General features: G+C 36.6%; 1 protein-coding gene across 1 annotated transcript; it reads left to right on the top strand.

Annotated features, from left to right (window-relative positions):
* Window positions 1-19,120, top strand: LOC133303241 (3-hydroxyisobutyryl-CoA hydrolase 1-like). Its single transcript, XM_061503121.1, has 14 exons — window positions 1-139; window positions 338-418; window positions 746-814; window positions 2,172-2,235; window positions 5,296-5,375; window positions 5,478-5,561; window positions 13,197-13,281; window positions 14,065-14,150; window positions 14,834-14,955; window positions 17,307-17,367; window positions 17,477-17,575; window positions 18,478-18,579; window positions 18,662-18,703; window positions 18,826-19,120. Exons 1-14 carry the CDS (start codon window positions 107-109, stop codon window positions 18,964-18,966), a joined length of 1,149 nt encoding a protein of 382 aa, XP_061359105.1. The 5' UTR covers window positions 1-106; the 3' UTR covers window positions 18,967-19,120.
* The last annotated feature ends 3,489 nt before the right edge of the window (window positions 19,121-22,609 follow it).

The following is a 22,609-nucleotide window of genomic DNA, read 5'->3' as shown; positions in this document are numbered from 1 at the left end:
ATCATAGAGTTGAGTCAGTACTTCAGCAACACCACCACAGTCCACAGCATTTGTCCTTCCTCGCCGACGGGAACACGAGAAAATCCCCAAACAAAACCAACCAATTATGGCTTCTTCCACCAAATCCAACGACGATCAGGTCTCTCTCTCTCTCTCTCTCTCTCTCTCTCTCTCCTCTTAATTTTGTGTTAATATTCAGCTTCCATAGTTTCACAGAAAACTTCAATTTCCAACTCCTTTGTTTTTTTCCCCTTTCAATTTGTATTTTCATTTTCCTTCATTTTCTTAAAAAAAGAAAAAAATGAAGTTCTGAACTGTTTTTCGTTTTGTTCAACAGATTCTGGTGGAGCGTAAATCATCTGCGAGAGTTTTGACACTAAACAGGCCTAAGCAATTGAATGCCCTCTCTTCTTATATGGTGTGTACTATATATCGCTCCTTTATGATATTTCACACTGCATTATTTATCTTTTCTGTTCAATGCATCACTTTACCTGTTTAATTATTATTATTATTTTTTTTTTTCTGAAGCTCTGAGTTGAGGTTTCATTTTTAATTCGTTTTTCTTTGTTTTTTTAATTAATTTTTAATTCTATCTTAGCTTTTGAACTCTGAGAGTTTCAAATTCATGTAATTCCATTTCTTTGTATAGATTGGATTCTTTTTCTTTAACTAGTTTATAGGATAAAGGTGATATTGATGTTCACTTTGTGTGTGTGTTTTGCTTGGTCTCTTCTTGTTATAGGTATCTCGGCTACTTGAAATTTTTCATGACGATGAGAGAAATTCTGATGTTAAATTGATCATCATGAAGGTAATTTCCTTTTAGTGATCACATTCGTTTTAGTGTTTTTTTTTTGGATTATTGACTCTCTGTGGAAGTGAAACATAAGAAACTGCTTGCACTAGCAGCATTGAACTAACAATAAATAAACTACTACGTAAGTTCTTGAAATATAAGTATATCTGTTTCTCATAAGAATTCTGCATATGCTGAATACACTAACCAAGGTGCACATTTTCACATCCTTTGCTTTCAAAATTGACTATGAACCTAAGTTTGAGGTAAAAAAACATTTTAGTTGTGTGTGGAACATGTGTACTTGCGTGGTGTTCATCTGCACTTTTACTTTATTGCATTAGTGCTATTTTCTTTTCAATAGAAAAATAAGTTTTGTACCATTATTACTATTGCCTATTATAAAAAGTTTCAACATGTATGTTTGGAAACTTTCCTGTACAATAAAGTTTAAAGTATTTTCTTATATCAAGTTGTATTTTGGTTTTTTATGGTTTTTTTTGGCTAGACAATGAGCTGATATAGTTCAAGCCTGCATGTCTTCTGGAAAACCAAAACAGCTCCTTCATGTGTCTCCTCCTTTTACATCTTTATTGATTATTAACGACTAAATGCTTTACATAAGCTATTTATGGCAAATGCAAAAACGTAAAGTCAATTGCTTTGCATAAGCTTTTGATCTGGACCTTCTCTGAAACAATACATTGTCTATTTCGTCTTTATGGTGTCTTTTAAGGAAATTTTCTGGATAAGTCTGTGCAATGAGATTGGAGAGTTGTTCTGTATGAATATATATATATATATATATATATATATATATATATATATTTAACATCTTTAATTACAGGGGCTATCTTATCCTCCACCTTTGGACTCCTTTTACCCTAATAAAATTTTCTTCTCTTATCAAAACGAAAATAAAAAAATTTCATTTTTAGAGAAGATGGAGTAATATTTTATTGGGAAAGCTATGAAAAGGGAACTCTGAGTAAAGTTTTTCCAAGTAGTACAAAATGGTCATTCTGTGTAAGAATGTGGTTATTTGTTCTTTAATGAATATCTTTTTCTGGCATTCCGTTTTCGCAAATATCCAAATTTTATTTCTGGTTGGGTGAACCCCCCCTTATTTTTTTAATGTTAGAGAGGATGCAGCAATCTTGTATTTTGCTTAGTCATTTGTTTTTTGCAAACTTCTACTGTTAAAACAATTCATGTAAATATATGTAAATGTATTTTTTTCGTACCTTAACTATTAGAGTGAGAAGTCATGGATGGAACAATAGTATAATTTGATAAGCAACATGGTCTTCTCATCTTCAAAAAGAATCTGGATTTTCTGACTTTTGGCATGTCTCATGGCTGCCTATATCAGGGAAATGGAAGGGCATTTTGTGCTGGTGGTGATGTTGCAGCCGTTGCTCGTGATGCGAGAGGACGTATGTTTTTTTTTTTACTCAATTGGTCGCATGATTTAACCATCATATTCCTTACATATCCGTGAAGGCTGTATTTTGTCCTAGGTTTTTATGATTTCATCTCATATGTTTAATTGATTTTATCTGATTTTATTAATTTTATTTTGCCACCTTATGATCCTTGGGTGCATTTTAACCCATCAATTAAACTCATGGCCCAATTCACAAAATTTCACCAAAGCAATTCTCCATCTTTTAGTTAGAATCGAATGATTTTTCAACTTATTAGTTCCTCTGTAACCAGTGGCACGCTTACGAGTAATTAGGAGGGTAGAAGATGATGGAGGCAAGCAAAGATCACATGCTCTATCATTTTTAGACCATGCCCATTTCTACTGCTCTTACCATCCATGCATCTATTGGTATCAAAGAGTTAGGGGATTATGACAGTAAAAAAAAGAAAAGAAACTAAGAGAGTGAATGCGAAAGGGAGAGCTTTGAATTTCTGGCTGTGTAGGATGAGAAACAGAGAGACTAAGGGAGAAGTCTCTATATTTGTCCTTTATTGGCCATTATGATTGAGAGTTTTTGAGTGCAAAGCAGAGTTTCTTAATCTCTGTTATAAGAAAGTAAGGTTTTCTGAGCTATTTTTTTAATAATTTTTGTGTGCTAATTCTTATATAACATGATTTTATACTTGCACTGCACATGTACGACTTCATGTTGATTGTGATTTGAGTAATAACCTGTCTATGAACTACAATTTTCAACTCCCAAATCTGTAAATCTCTTAAGTTTATAACTTGCAAACATCCATTTCATCACTCACTTGCACTACTTCCATTCACTCTATTACTCAATTGCAAGACCAGAAACAACATAGTTTAAGCATCTCCCTCCAACAGGCCAAAAAACAACAAAATCAAAACTCCATCAAGACAACAATTGAGCGCCTTGCAAACGCGAAGCTCAAACAGCCAAAATACATTCAAACAGCCGTGAAAAGTCATTATTAATCTACCACACAAACCCAGCAGCAGATATGCACAACTAACTGCCTCCACTCACGTAAATTAGACATACCATTGCAAAGGCCTGGGGAGCAACTTACCCTGAACCCAACCTAGAACCTTCACTCAAATCAGAAATAACCCCAATCTCTTGTAGCCACCACAGAACCCAAGTGCCTAGTCACTACCCAACCAAGCCCCACTTTGTCTATGCCATGGTTCCTGCACACCAAGCCCATTCCAGTTCCAGCCATTAACCTTGCTGTTAGCCACTGCTCCAGCAACACCCCTTCATAGCCAAATCACCCACAACCAAGCTGCCATTCCCCGGAAACCATTACACAGGTCCCCTTCCCCTTTTGCTTTGGAACCCTGATCATCCATGAACAAGGGCACAACCACTTAGCTTTTTTTTCGTTATTCTGTTTAGCTTAACTTTCTAATTATAGTGGTTTGGGTTTTAAATTGGGCTTGATAAATTATTTTCTCGAGTTTTGTTGCTGATTGATTACTTCTTTTTATGCTTGTTCAGGTTGATAATTTGATGATATTTTGAGCTCTTTGCATTTCATTTATTTATTTATTTCTTCAATATGCCTTTTTTTGGTTAGTTTATTCTATTTTGTTATATATTTTAATTTGCTCTTAAGTGTTGGTTTTGCATTAATTAAGGAATCAAAGGTATATATATTTTTTTAATTAAAATTTTTTGGGGTACAATATTTGTTAAGGAAGGAGGAAACAAGAAACATTTAGTGAAATTTGTGTCTAAACTACACAAGAGACTAGATTATATAACCAAAAAGTTAATAAATATAGATATGATGGTTATCTTAATTATCGTAATTACATGATTTTGGTTAGTCTATACAATGAAACTAGATATTATTTACATGGTTTCCAATACTACTCCTCAAGGTGGACCATATAGGTCATATATGCACCAAGCTTGTTTTGTATAACTTATAGATGACCCCCCAAAGAGTATTAAGCATATTATAGTCTTTTTGTATTGAGGATATTCTTTTCTATTTTTGTTACAATTTTACTGCATGTTTTTTTTACCTCAATTAATAGTTTCTAGAATAGGTGAGGGGTACTAATTCTAGAATTTACCTTTGTTGCTGAGCTGTCATGTGCAACTCCACTATTTATGTTATTGTACTGTTCATCTTTTGTATCAATTAGAAAATATACAGAGTATTTTACGTTTTAACTCTTTTCTCTCTTCTTTTCTCTTCCTTTCTTTGAAAGAGTTAGTGAAGTCATCCACCAGCTGATAATTTGAATTGATGATATCTTCTGATAAGATATCTTCTTTGAAGAAATGACAATCCATCTTGATGTATTTGTTCCTCATGAAATAATGGAATAGGGCAATATGCAATGCAGCTTAATTTTCACAAATGAGCGTTGCTTGCACAATTTATCCAAATTTCAGTTCTTTAGGTAATTGTTTGAGCCAAATGAGTTCATAAGTAGCCAATGTCGTGGCTTGATATTTTGCTTCAACATGATTACTTTTTGAAAATATCTAATTATTCCCAATCTCCAAAATATGTGAGGGATAAAGTCCCACATCGTAAAATTATAGTCAATTTATATAATAGAGTTTCTGTTGTGATATTGAGACAAACAAAATTCAAATTATGCCTCTCATTTCCTCATTGTTCAACATATATGACTTATATGCTAACATTGTGTTCAGTGTAGACCAACAGTTTAATACTGTGTTCAAACAGTGTAAAATAGTGTGTAATTAAGTGTAAAAGTAGTGTATAGATTCATTGAAACTCTTGTTATATAATCACCGTTGTGTAACACAAACACATGGAATTCATTCAATCTCTTCTTATTTCCTCTTCATTCAATAGTTACAACCTTAATATGAGAGGGAAGCTATTTTAACATGAAATATTCTTCTACTTTGGAAATCCATGTGTGAACTTATGGCACATACCAGACACCTATTATGAGACGAGAGGGTTCTATAAATTGAATGCATGTGTTTGCAATTGTAGTATCTAATTTTAATGCAGATTTAATAGTTTTTTATTTCCTATGGAAATAGGTGATTGGTGGAAGGGTGCAAAATTTTTTGAGGCTGAGTATAGATTGAATTACTTGATGGCAACATATAGTAAACCCCAGGTAACTCTTTCTTATGTACAAAAGCTTTTTCTGTTTTGCTTTTGCATTCATGAGTCTGACATATAATACATTTTCCTTTTACTTGTTTGAAAACATTTGAAGGTTTCAATTCTTAATGGAATTGTCATGGGAGGTGGTGCTGGTGCTTCTATCCATGGAAGATTTCGTATTGCTACTGAGAATACAGTACGTTTTGTTGAGAGCATTATTATGAAAATAATGTTTAGATTCATTATAAGGGCTAAATAGTATCTAGATTTATCAAATAGTCTAACAAATCATGTAATTATACTAATAATACGTGTTTCACCCCCAAAATATCTTAGCTTTCCATCATTGGGACGTGATAATATTCTACAAACAAAGCTACATAAAACCTTCATCTTCATTGATGAGGGTTCAGAAGATCTAGAATAGGCAATACGATAAAGGACTCAACTATTTTCTTCATTAGATGAAGTTCTAGTAATTGATTGAGCTGATCCATAATTATTTCTATCCTGTAAAGAATAGTTCCTTCTTTCAAAATCTTTTGGACCTTTTTCAACCTTTGAGAGCATTGAAATATCTTACCCACTTTTATCCTAACTAGTTTAGGATAAATGTTGAGATATATAATTCATTAATGTAGCCTCACCCAAAAGCTTAAGCTTTTGGGTTGAATTGGTTCTTTACATGGTATCAGAGCCTCGGTGTACCGGGTTCGATCCTCACCGCCCCCCACTTTCTTTCTAGTGGGATTTATTTCTTCGCACAGGTAGGTGCTTCGCATAGGTAGGTGGGCCTGTGTATCGTCCACTCTTCAAGCCCAGTGGGCTCTCGTGTGAGGGGGCGTGTTGAGATATATAAATCTGTTAGAATATTAGATATGATATGATTAGATTTGATTAGATATGATTGGATTCTGTCTTATCCGTAAATAGTCTGACTGTATTCTGACTGTATTAGGATTAGGTTTGGGCCTTCCACTTAAGCCCATTAGGGTCTCTATATATTGTAACTCCCTGACACAGATCAATACACAACGTATTCTTTTACATTTAACTTGGTATCAGAGCCTGGCCCTGGACCGGTGTGTACAGCGGGGACGCTGTATTCCCAGTGGGGGAGGATGTAATGTCCCACATCGGTTGGAGAGGGGAACGAAGCATGCCTTATAAGGGTGTGGATACCTCTTCTAGTGGGAGGCCTTTTGTGGGGTGTCCCAAGAAACAAAACCGTGAGCCTGAGGGCAAAGCGGACAATATCATGCTACAGGGTTTGGGGCTGTTACATTTGGTATCAGAGCCTTGGTCATCCACAACTTATCCACAGTCGCCTTGGTCATCCAAGTCTTTCAAAGTTGCAGAAAATGGTTCCTCTTTTGTCCGGTCTTCAGTCTTTAGATTGTGTGTCATGTCAACAAGGGAAGCATACACGCTCCTCTTTTGCCAGTCGAGTCAATAAACGAGCTGATGCCCCTTTCTCTCTTGTTCATTCAGATATCTGGGGTCCAAGTCGTACCTTGTCTGTCTTAGGTTTTCGGTATTTCGTTACCTTTATTGATGATTTTTCCCGTTGCACTTGGACCTATTTAATGAAAAATCGTTCTGAGTTATTTTCCATTTATAAAAAGTTTTCTACTGAGATCCATACTCAATTTGGTGTTTCTATTCGTATTCTACGTAGTGATAATGTTAAGGAATATGTTTCTATTGATTTTTCTAATTTCTTGGCCACACAAGGTACTTTACATCAAACTACTTGTCCTCACACTCCACAACAAAATGGGGTGGCTGAACGTAAAAACAGACATCTCATTGAAACTGCCCGTACCCTTCTTATTCATATGCAGGTTCCTCTTCACTTCTGGGCAGATGCTGTACTCATCTCTTGTTTTCTCATCAATCGCATGCCTTCATCTGTGCTCCACAATGACATTCCTCATAATCTATTGCTTCCAGATGTTCCTCTCTATCCTCTAACTCCACATGTCTTTGGTTGTACTTGTTTTGTTCATGATCTCACTCCTGGTAAGGATAAGTTAACATCCAAAGCCTTTCAATGTATCTTTCTTGGTTATTCTCGTCTTCAAAAGGGTTATCGTTGTTATTCTCCCGACCTTAAGCGTTACTTAGTTTCCGCTGATGTCACTTTTCTTGATCAACAACCCTTTAATTCTATCCCATCTCAGATGTCACAGGTTGATCATGTACTTCCTGTTCCTTTTCTTGACTTGTCTTTGCCAGCTGCAGGTGCTTCTATTCCAGATGAGCAACCTATTGCTTCTATACCTGAGGACCGTCCACTTCTCACCTATCAGCGTCGCAAAACTGTGCCTCCTGTCGACTCGACTCTTGCTGACTCATCGCCCACTGCTATTGCTTCTTCCCCTCCGGATCCTTCATCAGAGACTCTTCCTATTGCTCAAAGAAAAGGTACACGTACTACTCGTAACCCTTATCCTCTTTATACCTTTTTGAGTTTTGACCGTCTTTCTTCACCTCATTTCACCTTTGTTTCTAGTCTTTCTTCTATTTCTATTCCTAAGACCACAGGTGAAGCACTTTCCCATCCAGGGTGGCGCCAAGCAATGCTTGATGAGATGACTGCACTTCATTCCAATGGCACTTGAGACCTTGTTTCTGCTCCTCCAGAGAAGTCTATAGTTGGTTGTCGCTGGGTTTTTACTGTGAAAGTTGGACCTGATGGCCATATTGATCGTCTCAAGGCACGTTTAGTTGCCAAGGGTTTTACTCAAATCTTTGGCCTTGATTATAGCGATACATTTTCTCCGGTCGCTAAGATGGCGTCAGTCCGCCTCTTTCTTGCCCTTGCTGCTGTTCGTCACTGGCCACTCCTTCAACTTGACATAAAAAATGCCTTTCTTCATGGTGATTTACAAGAAGAAGTTTACATGGAGCAACCACCTGGTTTTGTTGCTCAGGGGGAGTCTGGAAAGGTGTGTCGTCTTCGGAAATCCTTATATGGTCTCAAGCAGTCTCCTCGAGCATGGTTCAGTCGCTTCAGTTCTGCTGTTCAGGCGTTTGGCTTAATCCGCAGTAAAGTTGACCATTCTGTGTTTTATAGGATTACATCTCCTGATAAGTGTATCTATTTGTTAGTCTATGTTGACGACATCATTCTCACCGGAAGTGATCAAGACGGAATTCGTCAGTTAAAACAGCATTTGTTTAGTACATTTCAAACAAAGGACCTTGGGAAGCTGCGTTACTTCTTGGGAATTGAGGTGGCGCAATCAAGACAGGGCATTTCTATCTGTCAAAGGAAATATTCCTTGGATATCCTAGAAGAAACTGGTATGTTGGGGAGTAAACCAGTTGATACACCTATGGATCCTAATGTCAAGTTATTACCCGGACAGGGGGAGCCGTTATCTGATCCTGGACGTTATCGGAGGCTAATTGGGAAGCTCAATTATCTTACTGTGACTAGGCCAGATATTTCTTTCGCTGTCAGTACGGCCAGTCAGTTCCTTGATTCCCCTTGTGATTCACATTGGGATGCTGCTGTGAGGATCCTCCGATACATCAAAGGAGCACCAGGAAAAGGTTTGTTGTATTCGGATCAGGGAAATACAGAAATTTGTGGTTACTCAGATGCCGATTGGGCAGGATCACCCTCGGACAGACGCTCTACTTCTGGTTATTGTGTCTTCTTCGGAGGAAACTTAATCTCATGGAAAAGTAAGAAACAACCTGTTGTTTCCCGATCTAGTGCAGAAGCTGAGTATCGTGCAATGGCAAATACTACCTGTGAGTTGATCTGGTTAAAGCAGTTGATTCAGGAGCTTCATCTTTGTGAACAGAAACAACCCATGACACTCATCTGTGATAATTAAGCTGCGCTACATATATCCTCTAATCCTGTTTTTCATGAGAGGACCAAACATATAGAGATTGATTGTCACTTCATTCGGGAAAAGATTCAGTCAGGAGAAATCAAGACAGCTTTTGTCAACTCGTCTAATCAACTAGCAGATGTTTTCACTAAAGCTCTTAGAGGTCCTCGGGTTGAATACATTTGTAACAAGCTCGGTGCTCATAATATATACGCACCAGCTTGAGGGGGAGTGTTAGAATATTAGATATGATATGATTAGATTTGATTAGATATGATTGGATTCTGTCTTATCCGTAAATAGTCTGACTGTATTCTGACTGTATTAGGATTAGGTTTGGATTAGGTTTGGGCCTTACACTTAAGCCCATTAGGGTCTCTATATATTGTAACTCCCTGACACAGATCAATACACAACGTATTCTTTTACATTTAACTAAATCATTAATGTAGCCTCACCCAAATAAGCTTTTGGGTTGAATTGTTTCTTTACAATAAAGGTGTTGTTGATGTTGATTGTTTTAGACCCTACATGGCCTGCCTTTCAATTCTGTGTACCTTGTTGAATAATTGGGATCAGCTACAACATTTAGAAACACAAGCTTCATGAGATTCACAGTCAAGCACATAGTCAGCTCTTCTTCTCCGATCACGTGCACCACCACCTCGTCATCCCCGTTTTCGCTTTCGACTCCCTCTCCTAACATTACATGGAGTTGCGGGTTACTGCACGCATGGTCCGAAGCGTAGGTTGCATCGCCAGCAGTCAGCCATCTCCTCCGACGACCTCGCATCGCGTCTATCTCTGTTCCTGCCGCCTCCTAATAAACCACCATACGTGGATCCTTGCCGCTCTTCATTCTCAACTGTGGCTTGATCTAGTATAGGATTTAATTCATTGGCCCTCGTTTGCGGCCCAATTGATTTGTTATACCCATTTGGATTAGGTCCACTAGTGTAAGTTCTTTTTGCACTTCGTGTTCCAGAGCCCATACTTGTTGAAACAAATGACTCTCTATTTTGACTTCTGCTCCGGGTTATTAATGTTGGTCGTAAATGAAGGCCCATTCTAGACCCATTAGCCATTGGCTCACTTTGGCCCATCGAGCCATCGAGGTAGTCATCTTGCCTAAGATGCTCGTTTCTCTTCGTCACGTTGAGCTCACGACGTGATGCCCACCATTTCCGTTGCTGAAAAATCTCGTCCTTCAAACCATCTAAGAATGCTGCCTCCATCTCTTCCTCATCCTTCTCTTCTTCTTCTTCAACCTCTACCTCTTCTTCTTCGTCTTGATCTTCTTCTCCAATTTCTTTTGCATCTTTATTTTTTTCCTTTTCTGCAACTTCATCGTCATCCACTTCTTCTTTGGTGTTCCAATGTACTTCTTCGTCTTCTGCGTGACCTTCTTTTTCTTTGTTTCCTTTGTCTACTTCAATTTTTTCCTCTTGACCCTTCTTGGACTGATAATTGCCATAAATTGTTTCTTGGCTTCCATAGTTAGAGCCTTTTGCTTCTCTTCCCACACATCTATGGTCTTTATCATTTTTTGTATCAACTCCTTGACCTTTGTTGTGCTGACCTTCTCCCAAGCTTTAAGATTCACTCTCATAGTTGTCATGTCTTCACAAATCTGGACCTGAAAGCACTCCCAAGATCAAAAGTGCTCTGATACCAATTTGATAGAACCTCAATTGATGAAATTGGATTCACATACAGATTAAAAAGGAGACAAGTTCCTTAAAGTACCTATCAAAATAAAACACTACTGATATGGCTAACACAGCCTTGAAATTTAAAAAAAGGAACAACTAGGCAAAAGAATGAAACACCAAGGGACTCCAACAGTATCCCTTGCCCAATTCCCCAAACTCTAGTCAATATACATATACTCCTCCCTCACCCCCTTTTGCTGCTTATAACCACATTCTTAAGTCCCCTCTCTTTCTCTCCTGTAACTAACTCTCCTTCTTTGCATTGCTGGACTTGGGCCCACTTGTCCTAGCCCATCGATATAGAAGATTGGTCGAGAAACTAAACTACTCATAGTTACCCATCTTGATCTCTCCCTTTGCAGTTAGTGTGGCTAGTGAATTCTTTTATTCCCCATGTAAGGATCATTGGGATGTGGTGATCCATATCCGAAATATATCAGAGGAGCTCCATGAAAAAGCCTTAGCTAAGAAGAAGGAGCTCTTAAGACAGTTAGACATTGAAATGCTGATTGGGCATGTTCTCTTACTAATAGAATATCCATTAATGGGTACTATGTATTCATTGTTTGAAATCATCCTGGAAAAGTAAGAAACAAAATATGGTTTCAAGATCAAGTATCGAAGGAAAATATCGAGCCATAACCTCAACCACTTGTGAACTTATTTGATTAAAATAATTGCTTAAAAACTCCACTTTAAGTGGGTTATGCAAATGATGCTTGTTTGTGATAATCAAACTGCATTGCAACTCTCAAATGTAGTATTTCGTGAAGGAACCAAACATAATTAGATAGGTTGTGTCATTATCAGATAGAAGATCATGTTTGGAGACATGACATTAGATTTGTCAATTCAAATGGTCAATTGACAAATGTTTTCACATAGTCCTAAGAAGTCCTCGAAACAACTACATTTGTAACAATCTTGGCATATATGACCTATGTATAGACTAACAAATCATGTTATTAAACAATCATCTTACTTAAAATCTTAAGCTATTAAGTGAAGGTCACTTTAATGGTTTTATATTAGACTTCTCTGACATATTCCCTCATACAAGAGACCATTGGGCTTAAAGGGAGGATAATATACATGCCAACCTACATGCGTTAAGAATTTCCACAGTTAAATATTTCTTAGAAGAATGAGGGGAGGTGGGGATTGAACTCATACGATACGAACCTTGGAAGAGGCTAACCCCAAAAGCTAGCTCGTAAGGTAGGAAAGTCCAAAGTCCATATAAACCCCACACTAGAACCTTATGTTTTCGATGTAGAACTCCAAGCCCTATATCTTGCAACTGGATCATAATGTTGTAACCACTTTGTCATCGGCATTGATATGATATTAAATAACCATCTTACCTAAAAGCCCAAGTTGTTAAGTGAAGGTCATCTTAATAGTTTTAAATTAGACTTTTCTAACACATGTAATTATAGTAATGAGGAAACTGTATCATTATATTAATTACATTTTGTTGTTGAAAACATGGTTCACATCATATGACTCTTTTCTTTGTTTACTCCCATCATGTTTCAAATGAAATAGGAAATATTGAGTTCTCTTACTGGTTTCAAATTTTAGTGGCACCCGTAGGTTTGGTTGATATATTGAATCCTATTTTCCATGATATATCATATGAACAAAGTATGTTATGATAACTAGAGTCGGTAGGTATAATTATGGACTGTTTGCCATATTAAAAAAATGTAAGTGGTATCAATTCTAAATGTGCATACATGGAAACGATCTGACATTTGGATAATATTTCTTTTGCTTGCTTTTCGTAACCTTTTTATCTTTGTGGATCTGTTATCAGTTGGTTTCATGTGTTCTTTTTACAATAGAAAATGAGTTTTTCAAGTTAGTTGTGTACCTTTGGCTGGATGAAGTCAACAATTTACTAAGCATGGCCTGCCAAATTCTCTTAATATCATGTGTTCATAACTAAACCTATTTTCATAATATTGTCTTTCAAAGTATCTGGTATTTCTCCTCAACCACTGGCAGATGTCTACATAATTGCACAGTACCATGGGCACTTTCGTGGATATCTTATTCTTATTATTTTTTTAGACTCTTCCTCCTCTTTCTCCTATTAAATTTGTTTTCTGTCTAAAAAGGAAAATGATTATAGCGAAGGAGGTTGGTTTGAAGTAGCCTATGCATATATGCCTTCCCTTTTACATCTATCTAACACCCAAATCTTCATTGATTAATTTTCTGCTTGTACTTCATGACCTTCATGTAACAGTGGACTATTTGCAGGTCTTTGCAATGCCAGAAACAGCTTTGGGTTTATTTCCTGATGTAGGTGCCTCATATTTCTTGTCTAGACTGGCTGGATTTTTTGGTATGTGTGTTATATCTTAAATCTCTATGAATTGAATTGGTTATAATTGGTTTCCTTGATATTAAGGTTACATAATTCTTCAATCTTTTGATAGTTCCTGTTACTGATGAAGTCTCCTGCTTACTTTTGGTACATTGCTGTTTTAGTCAGTTAAATTAACATCTTTTAAACGCACGCACCCACCCGCCCGCAAGCGCGCACACACACACACAGAGAGAGAGAGAGAAGTGGGGGTTGGGGAGGGAAGAGGTTAAGATTCTTGAATTTTTCTTGAAGGTATACTTTCTCTCGCGTGGTTAGATTGTATATGTTAGAGAAATTTAATATAAAATATAAGATCATTAATATTCCTTCACCTAATAACTTAAGCTTTTAAATTGGATTAGTTTTTAATATGGTATAAGAGCTTTTGTGACTAAATGGTCACGAGTTCGATTCTCACCGCCTCCATTCTATTACTAAATAATTAAATATTGTGGAGTTTCATAGCGTAGGTAGGAGGAATTGATGCATTGTCCACCCTTCAAGCCCAATGGACTTTTGTGTGAAGAGTGTTTTAAAGAAATATAATATAAAATATAAAATCATTAATGTGCCTTCACCTAATAGCTTAAGCTTTTTGGTTGAATTAGTTCTTTACCGTATATATGGATCATACTATTTATTTGAACACTTCTGGTTATAATTCCAACAGCTTTTCAGCATTCTCAAACTGCTAATTTGAAAATGTAATAACATTCTCTTTCCCCCTTTTCCTCCTTTCTCTTGGAAAACAAATTGCAGGAGAATATGCTGGTCTTACGGCGGCCAGGTTGGATGGTGCAGAAATGCTTGCTTGTGGTCTTGCAACACATTTTGTCCCTTCATCGGTATGCTACCTTCTATTATAATTGTGTGGTCTTCTGATGATTTATGTCTTTGGTAAATAGATACCTACCCTCATAAAAATGTGCATGCACAAATCACTGAAAATTTAGTGCAGTTTTAAATATAATGGTTAATCAAATGGTTTTCAGACGTGGGGGTTAAAAGTTTATCATGAAATATCTATGGATAGATATTAGAAAGTTAGAGATGCTTTTCATATGTATCTCGAAAGTTGGTGACACTTTATTACCAAAGGATTCGGGCATATGATGGGTTTGCACCTGCTGAGTAAGGAGTAGACAGTTTAGCGCCTAAATGAGGTGTTAACCTTTTTATATGTAGGATGAGCTGTTTTTTTAATTAGTTTCCAACAGCTACTGTAAGCAGTAAGTGAGAGAAGAGTCCTAGCAATATCCCATATGTTTCCCACGCTCCCAGCCATCCACCATTTATTTAGCTTTTCCTTCTATTTCATCCTAAGTGTACTCTGTTTCAGTCACACTTATAACACAGTTACTGACTCATCCAAATTGCTTTCCCTAAATGCCCTTAAGGGTGGTATCGTATCACATTATTACAATTTTATAGTGCATAATAATTCTTTCTTAACATATTATGTGATGTATTAACTCTCTGGTTTCTAATTTGAGTCCCTGATTTGTTGCCTTTTTTAATCAATGCATAGAAATTGTCTTTATTGGAAGAATCATTATGCAAGGTGGAAACTAGTGATCCAACTGCAGTATCTGCAATTATCGATAAGTACTCGCAGCAACCTTTCCTAAAAGAGGATAGTATATGTCACAGGTTGGTATGCAATATAAATAAATAATATATATATATATATATATAAGGTGTTCTACAGTCTACTTTGATCTCCATATGAAGAGAGATTGGACAGCTTGATATATTTGAGCCTTTGTGGATTATTGTTTTCCTTTTGCTTTACTGTTTAGTATTGTATCTTATCCTCCTGGTTGTAATTTTGCTTGTCTCTTTCTAATATCAATATATTATAAAATTGTAAAATTTTTCAAGCTTGGGCATTTATTCATTCTGGTTGGAGTTCTGATTCCATGTACAGAACAATTTATATAATGGAATGTTGTTCCTGGGGGACCCTAATACTAGAACGAATTGTTCATTTTAATTGAAATCCATTCCTATCGTTCCTTTTTTTTTTTTTTGGCTGTAATGATGGCTGAGAGGAGTTATTTCAAAGGGATCTCATTGAAATACGTTGTTGACTGGAAGTTAAGATCAATAATCAGAACCCCCTTGGCGCATTCTTACACTTTATATCTGTTATTGTTGTAGATTCTTTGGTTGATTTTAGAGGTTTTTGGATAACCAGAGGAGTAAAGATGGCAACGCTATTTGTTGGTGTCTTGTATATTGTTTATCGATGGTCATGGTTGGAGGATTATGCTAGAATTTTCAAGGATAAGTTTTTGTTTTTATGAGATGAAGTGTTAATTTTAGCTTTGTAAAGAGGAAGAGAAAAGAGATCATGAAATCCTTTTGTTACATATATAACTTAACCGAGAACCTCTCCAAGACTTGGTGAAAACACTTGCCAATTGATCATTTAAGTTGGCAAAGCTAGTGGTGGTGTCTCTAGATAGGATTTTCTCATTAATAAAGTGAGAATCCATCTCAATATATTTGGTCCTCTTGTGAAACACTAGATTGTAGACGATATGCAATGCAGCCTAATTATTGTTGAAGAGTGTAATTTGCATGTTATCCCCAAATTGGAGCTCTTTAAGTAACTGTTTTAACCAAATGAGTTCGCAAGTGGCAAGGCCATGGCTTGATATTCTACTTTGAAACTTGATCTTTTGACCACATTTTGTTTTTATTCATCCTGGATATTGGATTTTTACCCAATGAATACACAATACTAAGAAGTGTATTAGGAAAGTAATTACTCACTTTGGTCTATAAGTTATAAACCTATTAAATGAATGATGAAACAATAAAATTCAGATTTTCAACATTCCGCGTAAGTAGAGCTAGATCCAACCACGAGTTAGAAGACAACGGAGAAAAACAGTGCAACAGGGATCAGAAGGGTGCTACGTGAGAGGGCACGACCAAAAAGAAGCTAGTTGAATGAGATTAGTGCAGATCTTGGTAGAGGAGAGAGAGAGGCGAGGTGCACAGATGAAAGTGACTGCACTTTGGATGAGTGATCTAAACTACGAAGGATGGGCTGATCCAAACCAGAGTAGTTCAGAGGTGTGGTCGCTGGTTAAAAAGCTTGTCAGAAAAGTTGTTAGCCAGCAGTATGCAATGAGACTTAGGCTATCAGCAGAAAAATTACACGGTACTGGGAGACCAGAAACCAGAGCTGAAACATAGTTTATCAGGAAAAAAAAATCACCTGTGGGCAGGGTGGTCCATCAAGTATGCACAGAAAAATTACACGGTGCTGGGAGACCAGAAACCAGAGCTGAAACATAGTTTATCAGAAAAAAAAAATTCACCTGTGGGCAGGGTGGTCCATCAAGTATGCACAGAAAAATTACACGGTGCTGGGAGACCAGAAACCAGAGCTGAAACATAGTTTATCAGAAAAAAAAATTCACCTGTGGGCAGGGTGGTCCATCAAGTATGCACAGATTAGAATTGTCTCTTTTTAGACTCTATATACCAAGTAAAGTGGAAGAGAAAAGAGGAACTTGTGATGAAACGCGTGTTTATATTACATAGCAGAGGCTTTATTATATAGAGTTAATGCAATAATTACAAGATTCACAAATATCTTGATTACTGTACTTACAAGATTTGGTTAGCCTATTTACATATTTTCAAACAAACTTCTTTGTGGTGCTTAATGGCTACTTTAAGGGGTAATTGCAGAACTTTGCTTATTTTATGTGCTTATCTAGTTTGTCTTGGTTTTTTATTTTTGGTTTCTATTTTGGAGATATCTTATCCGTTGCCCTTGTACTTATTTGTTCTTAAGTAACATAATTTTTCTTTTATCTAAAAAAGCATTAAAATGAAAGATTTTTGCGAGCTCTATAAATATACGTTTTTAGTACAATATGGTGTTTGTTTTCTTTATTGTTTTCAAATAATTGAAACAGAACGCACTAGCTTAGTTTTGTTGTTTCTCATTTATCTCTGTTTATTGTGGTGGCTCATTGCAGGATAGATGTCATCAATAAGTGTTTCTCTAGAAAAACAGTTGAGGAAATATTATTTTCTCTTGTAAGTTATGTTGAGTTATGCTATTAAAATTATCTTATTAATATTCTTGCTCATTATCAAGGATTAACTCTTGCCATTTAGCAACCATAATTTTATCCTGCTGATTTAGGAGATGGAAGCTGTGAGTAATGCTGATAATTGGATTTCTACAACTATTCAAACCTTAAAGAAAGCATCTCCAACAAGCCTTAAAGTGTTTCTTAGATTGGTACGTATGCAGAAAGTATTAAAAGTTATGTTTTATGTACATTCTAGAGTTCACTTCTCTTTTATATGTTCAAGGATATTTGTTGGTTTTTTTTTAATATATAAAGCAAGAAATTCATAAAGAGAAAGAGAATATGATTGTAAAGAGATAGGATGATAAGAATATTTTCAGAAAAAAGAGAGACAGCAAAATGCTTTCCGAAGAACAAAGCAAACCTTCACAACCCAGCACTTAATCGGGTGACCACGTTCTCTTTCTCGCTCCTCCATGTAACCAAATTTCCACCCAAGAACATACAGTAACCAAAGGTTGAACTCCAATCAATTGATCCTTCCATGGATCAGCTTTCACCCTTCTTAAATAATAATCTTCTACCGGTTAAATATTGTATAATCATGTTCAATGCATGTAAGTGTCTCACTCTTGGATCATGCATGAACTAACTAATGACACTTGCAACGTTTGCTAGATCTGGTCGGGTACTTGCCATGTATATCAACTTACTAACCTACCTCTGATATTGAGCTTGATCATCTTACCACCTAATCTCTTATATTGAGCTTAAATGTGGTGAAAGCTTGAATGGGCTTATGTTGACTTTTTTTTTATATTTCTATTTATTAATTTTTCCCATTGCCCGAAGTGGGGTGGTTGTTGGAAACATGTTTTTATTGTGAATTGACTCTCAAGGAAATAAATGGACAAGGATAATAATCTACCTATGACCTTGGTTTATGTCTGTCATCCAGAGGGAGAATAAACTGGCTAATTAAGATTTTCTCTCTTTTCTTGCAAATACCACCGCAATCTTTGAATTCACGTATCATATCATTACCATCATGATTACACTATCATCATTATTATTATAATGAATGTTCCTTAATTTCTGTTGGCTTTTTCAGATTAGAGAAGAAAGGCTCCTAGGTGTTGGTCAATGCCTTGTTTGTGAGTATAGAATTCTCTGTCATATGCTACGAGGACACTGCAGCAAGGATTTCTTTGAGGTTTTCTGATCATTCCTATACATAGTTCTCTTTTAGATTATTTTTCTTTCATGCCTTACTAAATGGTTATGCCTTACTGTAGGGTTGTAGAGCTATTCTGATAGATAAAGACAGGAACCCTAAGGTGTGTAGCCAGTTTGATTGTGTACCATTGTTTCCCATTAACTCATGAACATTCCATCACATGAATTAATTAGTATTATTGAAATTGTGGTTCTTTGGTTCTCATGATGATTTTTTTGGTAGTGGGAGCCTTCCAAATTGGAGCTTGTAAGTGATAGGGACGTTGACCGTTACTTCTCTAAGCTTGATGATGAAGGATGGGAAGATTTGGAGCTACCCAAAAGGTTAAACAATCTTCCTACATATGCTATTTCAAAGCTTTAACTTAAAGGCACAAACAATCATATCTTTTTCAGCCAAAAGTATAGAAGACAAGTATCAGTGTTCAGTGGATTCTTGAATGTTTAATATGGCAGTGTATGAATTTTTATTTTTATTTTTGTTAACGATAAAATAAAGTGATGTTTATAGTTTCTAATGATGTACTATTGTGATTTTACATTTCAATGTAATGAATTTAATCATGGTGCCACCTCACTCGTTACAGATTACACTCAGACAATCACTTGCACGGTATATTATACGCGCGCGCGCACACACGATTTACATCAATTTAGATTTTACTTCGAACTGTATTATATACATATCCCAATCAACAATTAGAGAGAGAGAGAGAGAGACAATAATATTATTTTATATCAATATAAGTTATTTTATTATTTAAAAGTTGTCAGTAATTGTTGGAATAGAAGATTCTATATGTTGTTATGATTTGCTCTGATACCATGATAAATGGTATCAATTGATAGTATTTCCATTGATTTAAAACTGTACATCAATGTATCTTAAATAGAATAGGCTGTTACGGCTGTTACCAAACAGTCTGTTACCAAATAGTAAAACAACTTCCTAAAGATAAATAACTACACCTAATTACAATAGGACTCAGTTATACATATCCTAACAAACTACAGGTTACAACATATCACAGCAAATCATAACAACATATAGAATCTTCTATTCCAACACTCCCCCTCAAGTTGGAGCATGAAGACATGAAATGCCTAACTTGGAAAGAACGACAAGAAATGGAACACGACCAAGTGCTTTGGTGAAAATGTCTGCGAGTTGCAAATGAGAACGAACAAAAGTAGTTCGAATCGTCTTAGAAACCAACCTTTCCCGGACAAAATGGCAATCAATTTCAATGTGTTTAGTTCGCTCATGGAACACAGGATTTGCCGCGATATGTATAGCGGCTTGATTATCACAACATAATTCCATAGGATCATCATGGATAACATCAAGTGAAGCAAGAAAAGACTTCAACCATATCAATTCTGCTGTCGCGGCAGCCATGGAGCGGTACTCAGCCTCTGCTGAGGAGCGTGAGACAGTGAGTTGCTTCTTTGTTTTCCAAGAAACAGGTGAGGTTCCAAGCATAATGAAGAACCCAGAAACTGACCGGCGAGTTAAAGGGCAGCTGGCCCAATCTGAATCACAGAAAGCATGAATTTTGAGATCACTTTTGGAAGAAAGGAGGATACCTTGGCCAAGATTCATTTTGATGTATCTTAGTACCCGAATGGCAGCCTCATAATGTGCTTCCTTTGGAGCTTGCATGAACTGTGAAAGAGTGTGCACTACATAACTCAAATCAGGACGAGTGATCGTAAGGTACACTAGCTTGCCGACAATTCTTCTATAGCGACCTGGATCATCATAGTCAGGTCCATCTGCCAGAGCTAAGCGATGATTCTGTTCAATTGGAAACTGAACCGGTTTACAATCCAACAAACCTGTTTCTTTGAGGATATCTAATGCATATTTTCGTTGGCACAAGAAGATACCCTCATTGCTACGGGCAACCTCGATGCCCAAAAAATATTTCAAGTGACCCAAATCTTTAATTTTAAAACACTTGTTAAGATAAATCTTAACCTCTTGACATGCTTGGGAATCATTGCCTGCCAACACCAAATCATCAACATAGACTAGTATGGTCAAGAAGGTAGAACCACGCTTCAAAGTGAACAAAGTGTGATCTGCTTCGGATTGAACAAAACCGTATTTAATAAGTGAGGAACTCAACTTTGCAAACCAATTCCTGGGAGATTGTCGTAAGCCATATAACGACCTTTGCAAACGACACACTTTTCTTCCTTGTCCTTGATTAAAGCCTGCCGGTATGCGCATATACACTTCTTCGTCCAGTTCTCCATTAAGAAACGCATTATGAACATCCATTTGGTGCAAGTACCAACCTTTTGCAGCTGCAACCGAGAGTAGAGTTCTAACACTCACCATTTTCGCTACAGGAGCGTAAGTTTCATGGAAATCTTCTCCTGGAACTTGATGATTACCTGCAATTACCAACCTTGCTTTGTAGCGCTCGATGCTACCATTGGAATGATATTTAATTTTATATACCCATTTACATGGAAGGGCATGTTTGCCTGCAGGTAAATCAGTGATAGTCCACGTATTATTTTCTTCTAGTGCATGTATCTCCTGAGCCATAGCTTTACGCCAAACATCATTGGTCATTGCTTCTTTAAATGACCGAGGTTCACTACCTGCATCAATAGCAGCAACAAAAACTTGATGTTTTGAAGAAAAATTGTTAGTATTCACATAGTTGGCAATTGGATACCGTATACCTGAGGTGGAGCTAGAAGAGGTGAGACTGGGAGTGTATGTATGTGCCTCAATCAGATTACATTTGTAGTTACTCAAATAGGACGGAGGCCTTCGTGTGCGTGCTGGACGAAGAGAATCGTTTTGAGCTGATTCTGCACTTCTTTGCACAAGTTCGTGAGCTGAATCTTCATTCCTTTGTACGAGAGCAGGAGCTGGATCCTCACTCCTTTGCACTTGATCAGCATTTGATGTAGAATCTTCATTCGGCTCCCTTTCAGACTGATGGACACTCCCCCTATCTTCCAACTGCACTTCTGCCTCACAATCATTTGAAGTTGATTGAGATACTGGATTGGCAGAATCATTAGAATCTATTGGTATAAATGTAGGTAATGATGGGCTAGGTGTAGGCACACTTATAGCAACAAAAGGAAACTCATCTTCGTGGAAACTGACATCTCGTGACACAAAGAATTCCTTAGTATTAAGATCATACACTCTCCAACCTTTCTGCCCATGAGGATAACCAACAAACATACACCGCCTAGACCGTGGACTAAATTTGTTTGTAGGTTTTGGTTGTGTCACCGCATAACATAGGCAGCTAAATATCCTTAAGTGACTGTAATCAGCAACAGATCCATGCAAAAGCTCATAAGGAGTTTTGCCATTGAGAAGCTTTGTGGGAGTTCTATTAATAATATGAGCTGCTGTCATCACACTCTCTCCCCAGAATTTGATTGGCAAGTTTGCTTGAAACAAAAGAGCACGAGACACATTTAGAATATGCCTATGCTTCCGTTCTACCCGACCGTTCTGTTGCGGCGTATGAACACAGGATTTCTGATGAAATATACCATTGGCAGTGAATAATTCAATCATCTTGTTGGAATATCAAGTTAACCTATTTTGGTGAGACTAGTTCTCTTGGGTTCTTTTGAGAATCCAGGTTACAATAGGACTCGGTTATACATATCCTAACAAACTACAGGTTACAACATATCACAGCAAATCATAACAACATATAGAATCTTATATTCCAACAGTAATATTATTCAAAAATTTCTATATTATCATCTAATAATTTAGGCAATTATACTTCTCGTATTGTTGCAAAAAGAGTTTTTCTACAGTAAATACATATTTATTAGGATAATGGTATTTAAAAACAAAATCATTGGGTTTTATTTTTTTGTATCTATTGCAAGATTTTCCTTTTCGCAACAATGGCAGAAAAAACGAACCCAATAACTTATTAACACATTGTTTAAAAAACTTGATTTTTTAAGTTGTCATTGTCAAAATTGTGATAACGTACTAATATATA

This window comes from Gastrolobium bilobum, unplaced genomic scaffold (genome assembly GCF_033153095.1).
Source record: "Gastrolobium bilobum isolate Gb01-03AN ecotype WA unplaced genomic scaffold, APGP_CSIRO_Gbil_v1 utg67640, whole genome shotgun sequence".
NCBI lineage: Eukaryota > Viridiplantae > Streptophyta > Magnoliopsida > Fabales > Fabaceae > Gastrolobium > Gastrolobium bilobum.
Note: the sequence above shows the minus strand (reverse complement) of the source record. Positions and strands in the feature narration are given on the sequence as shown.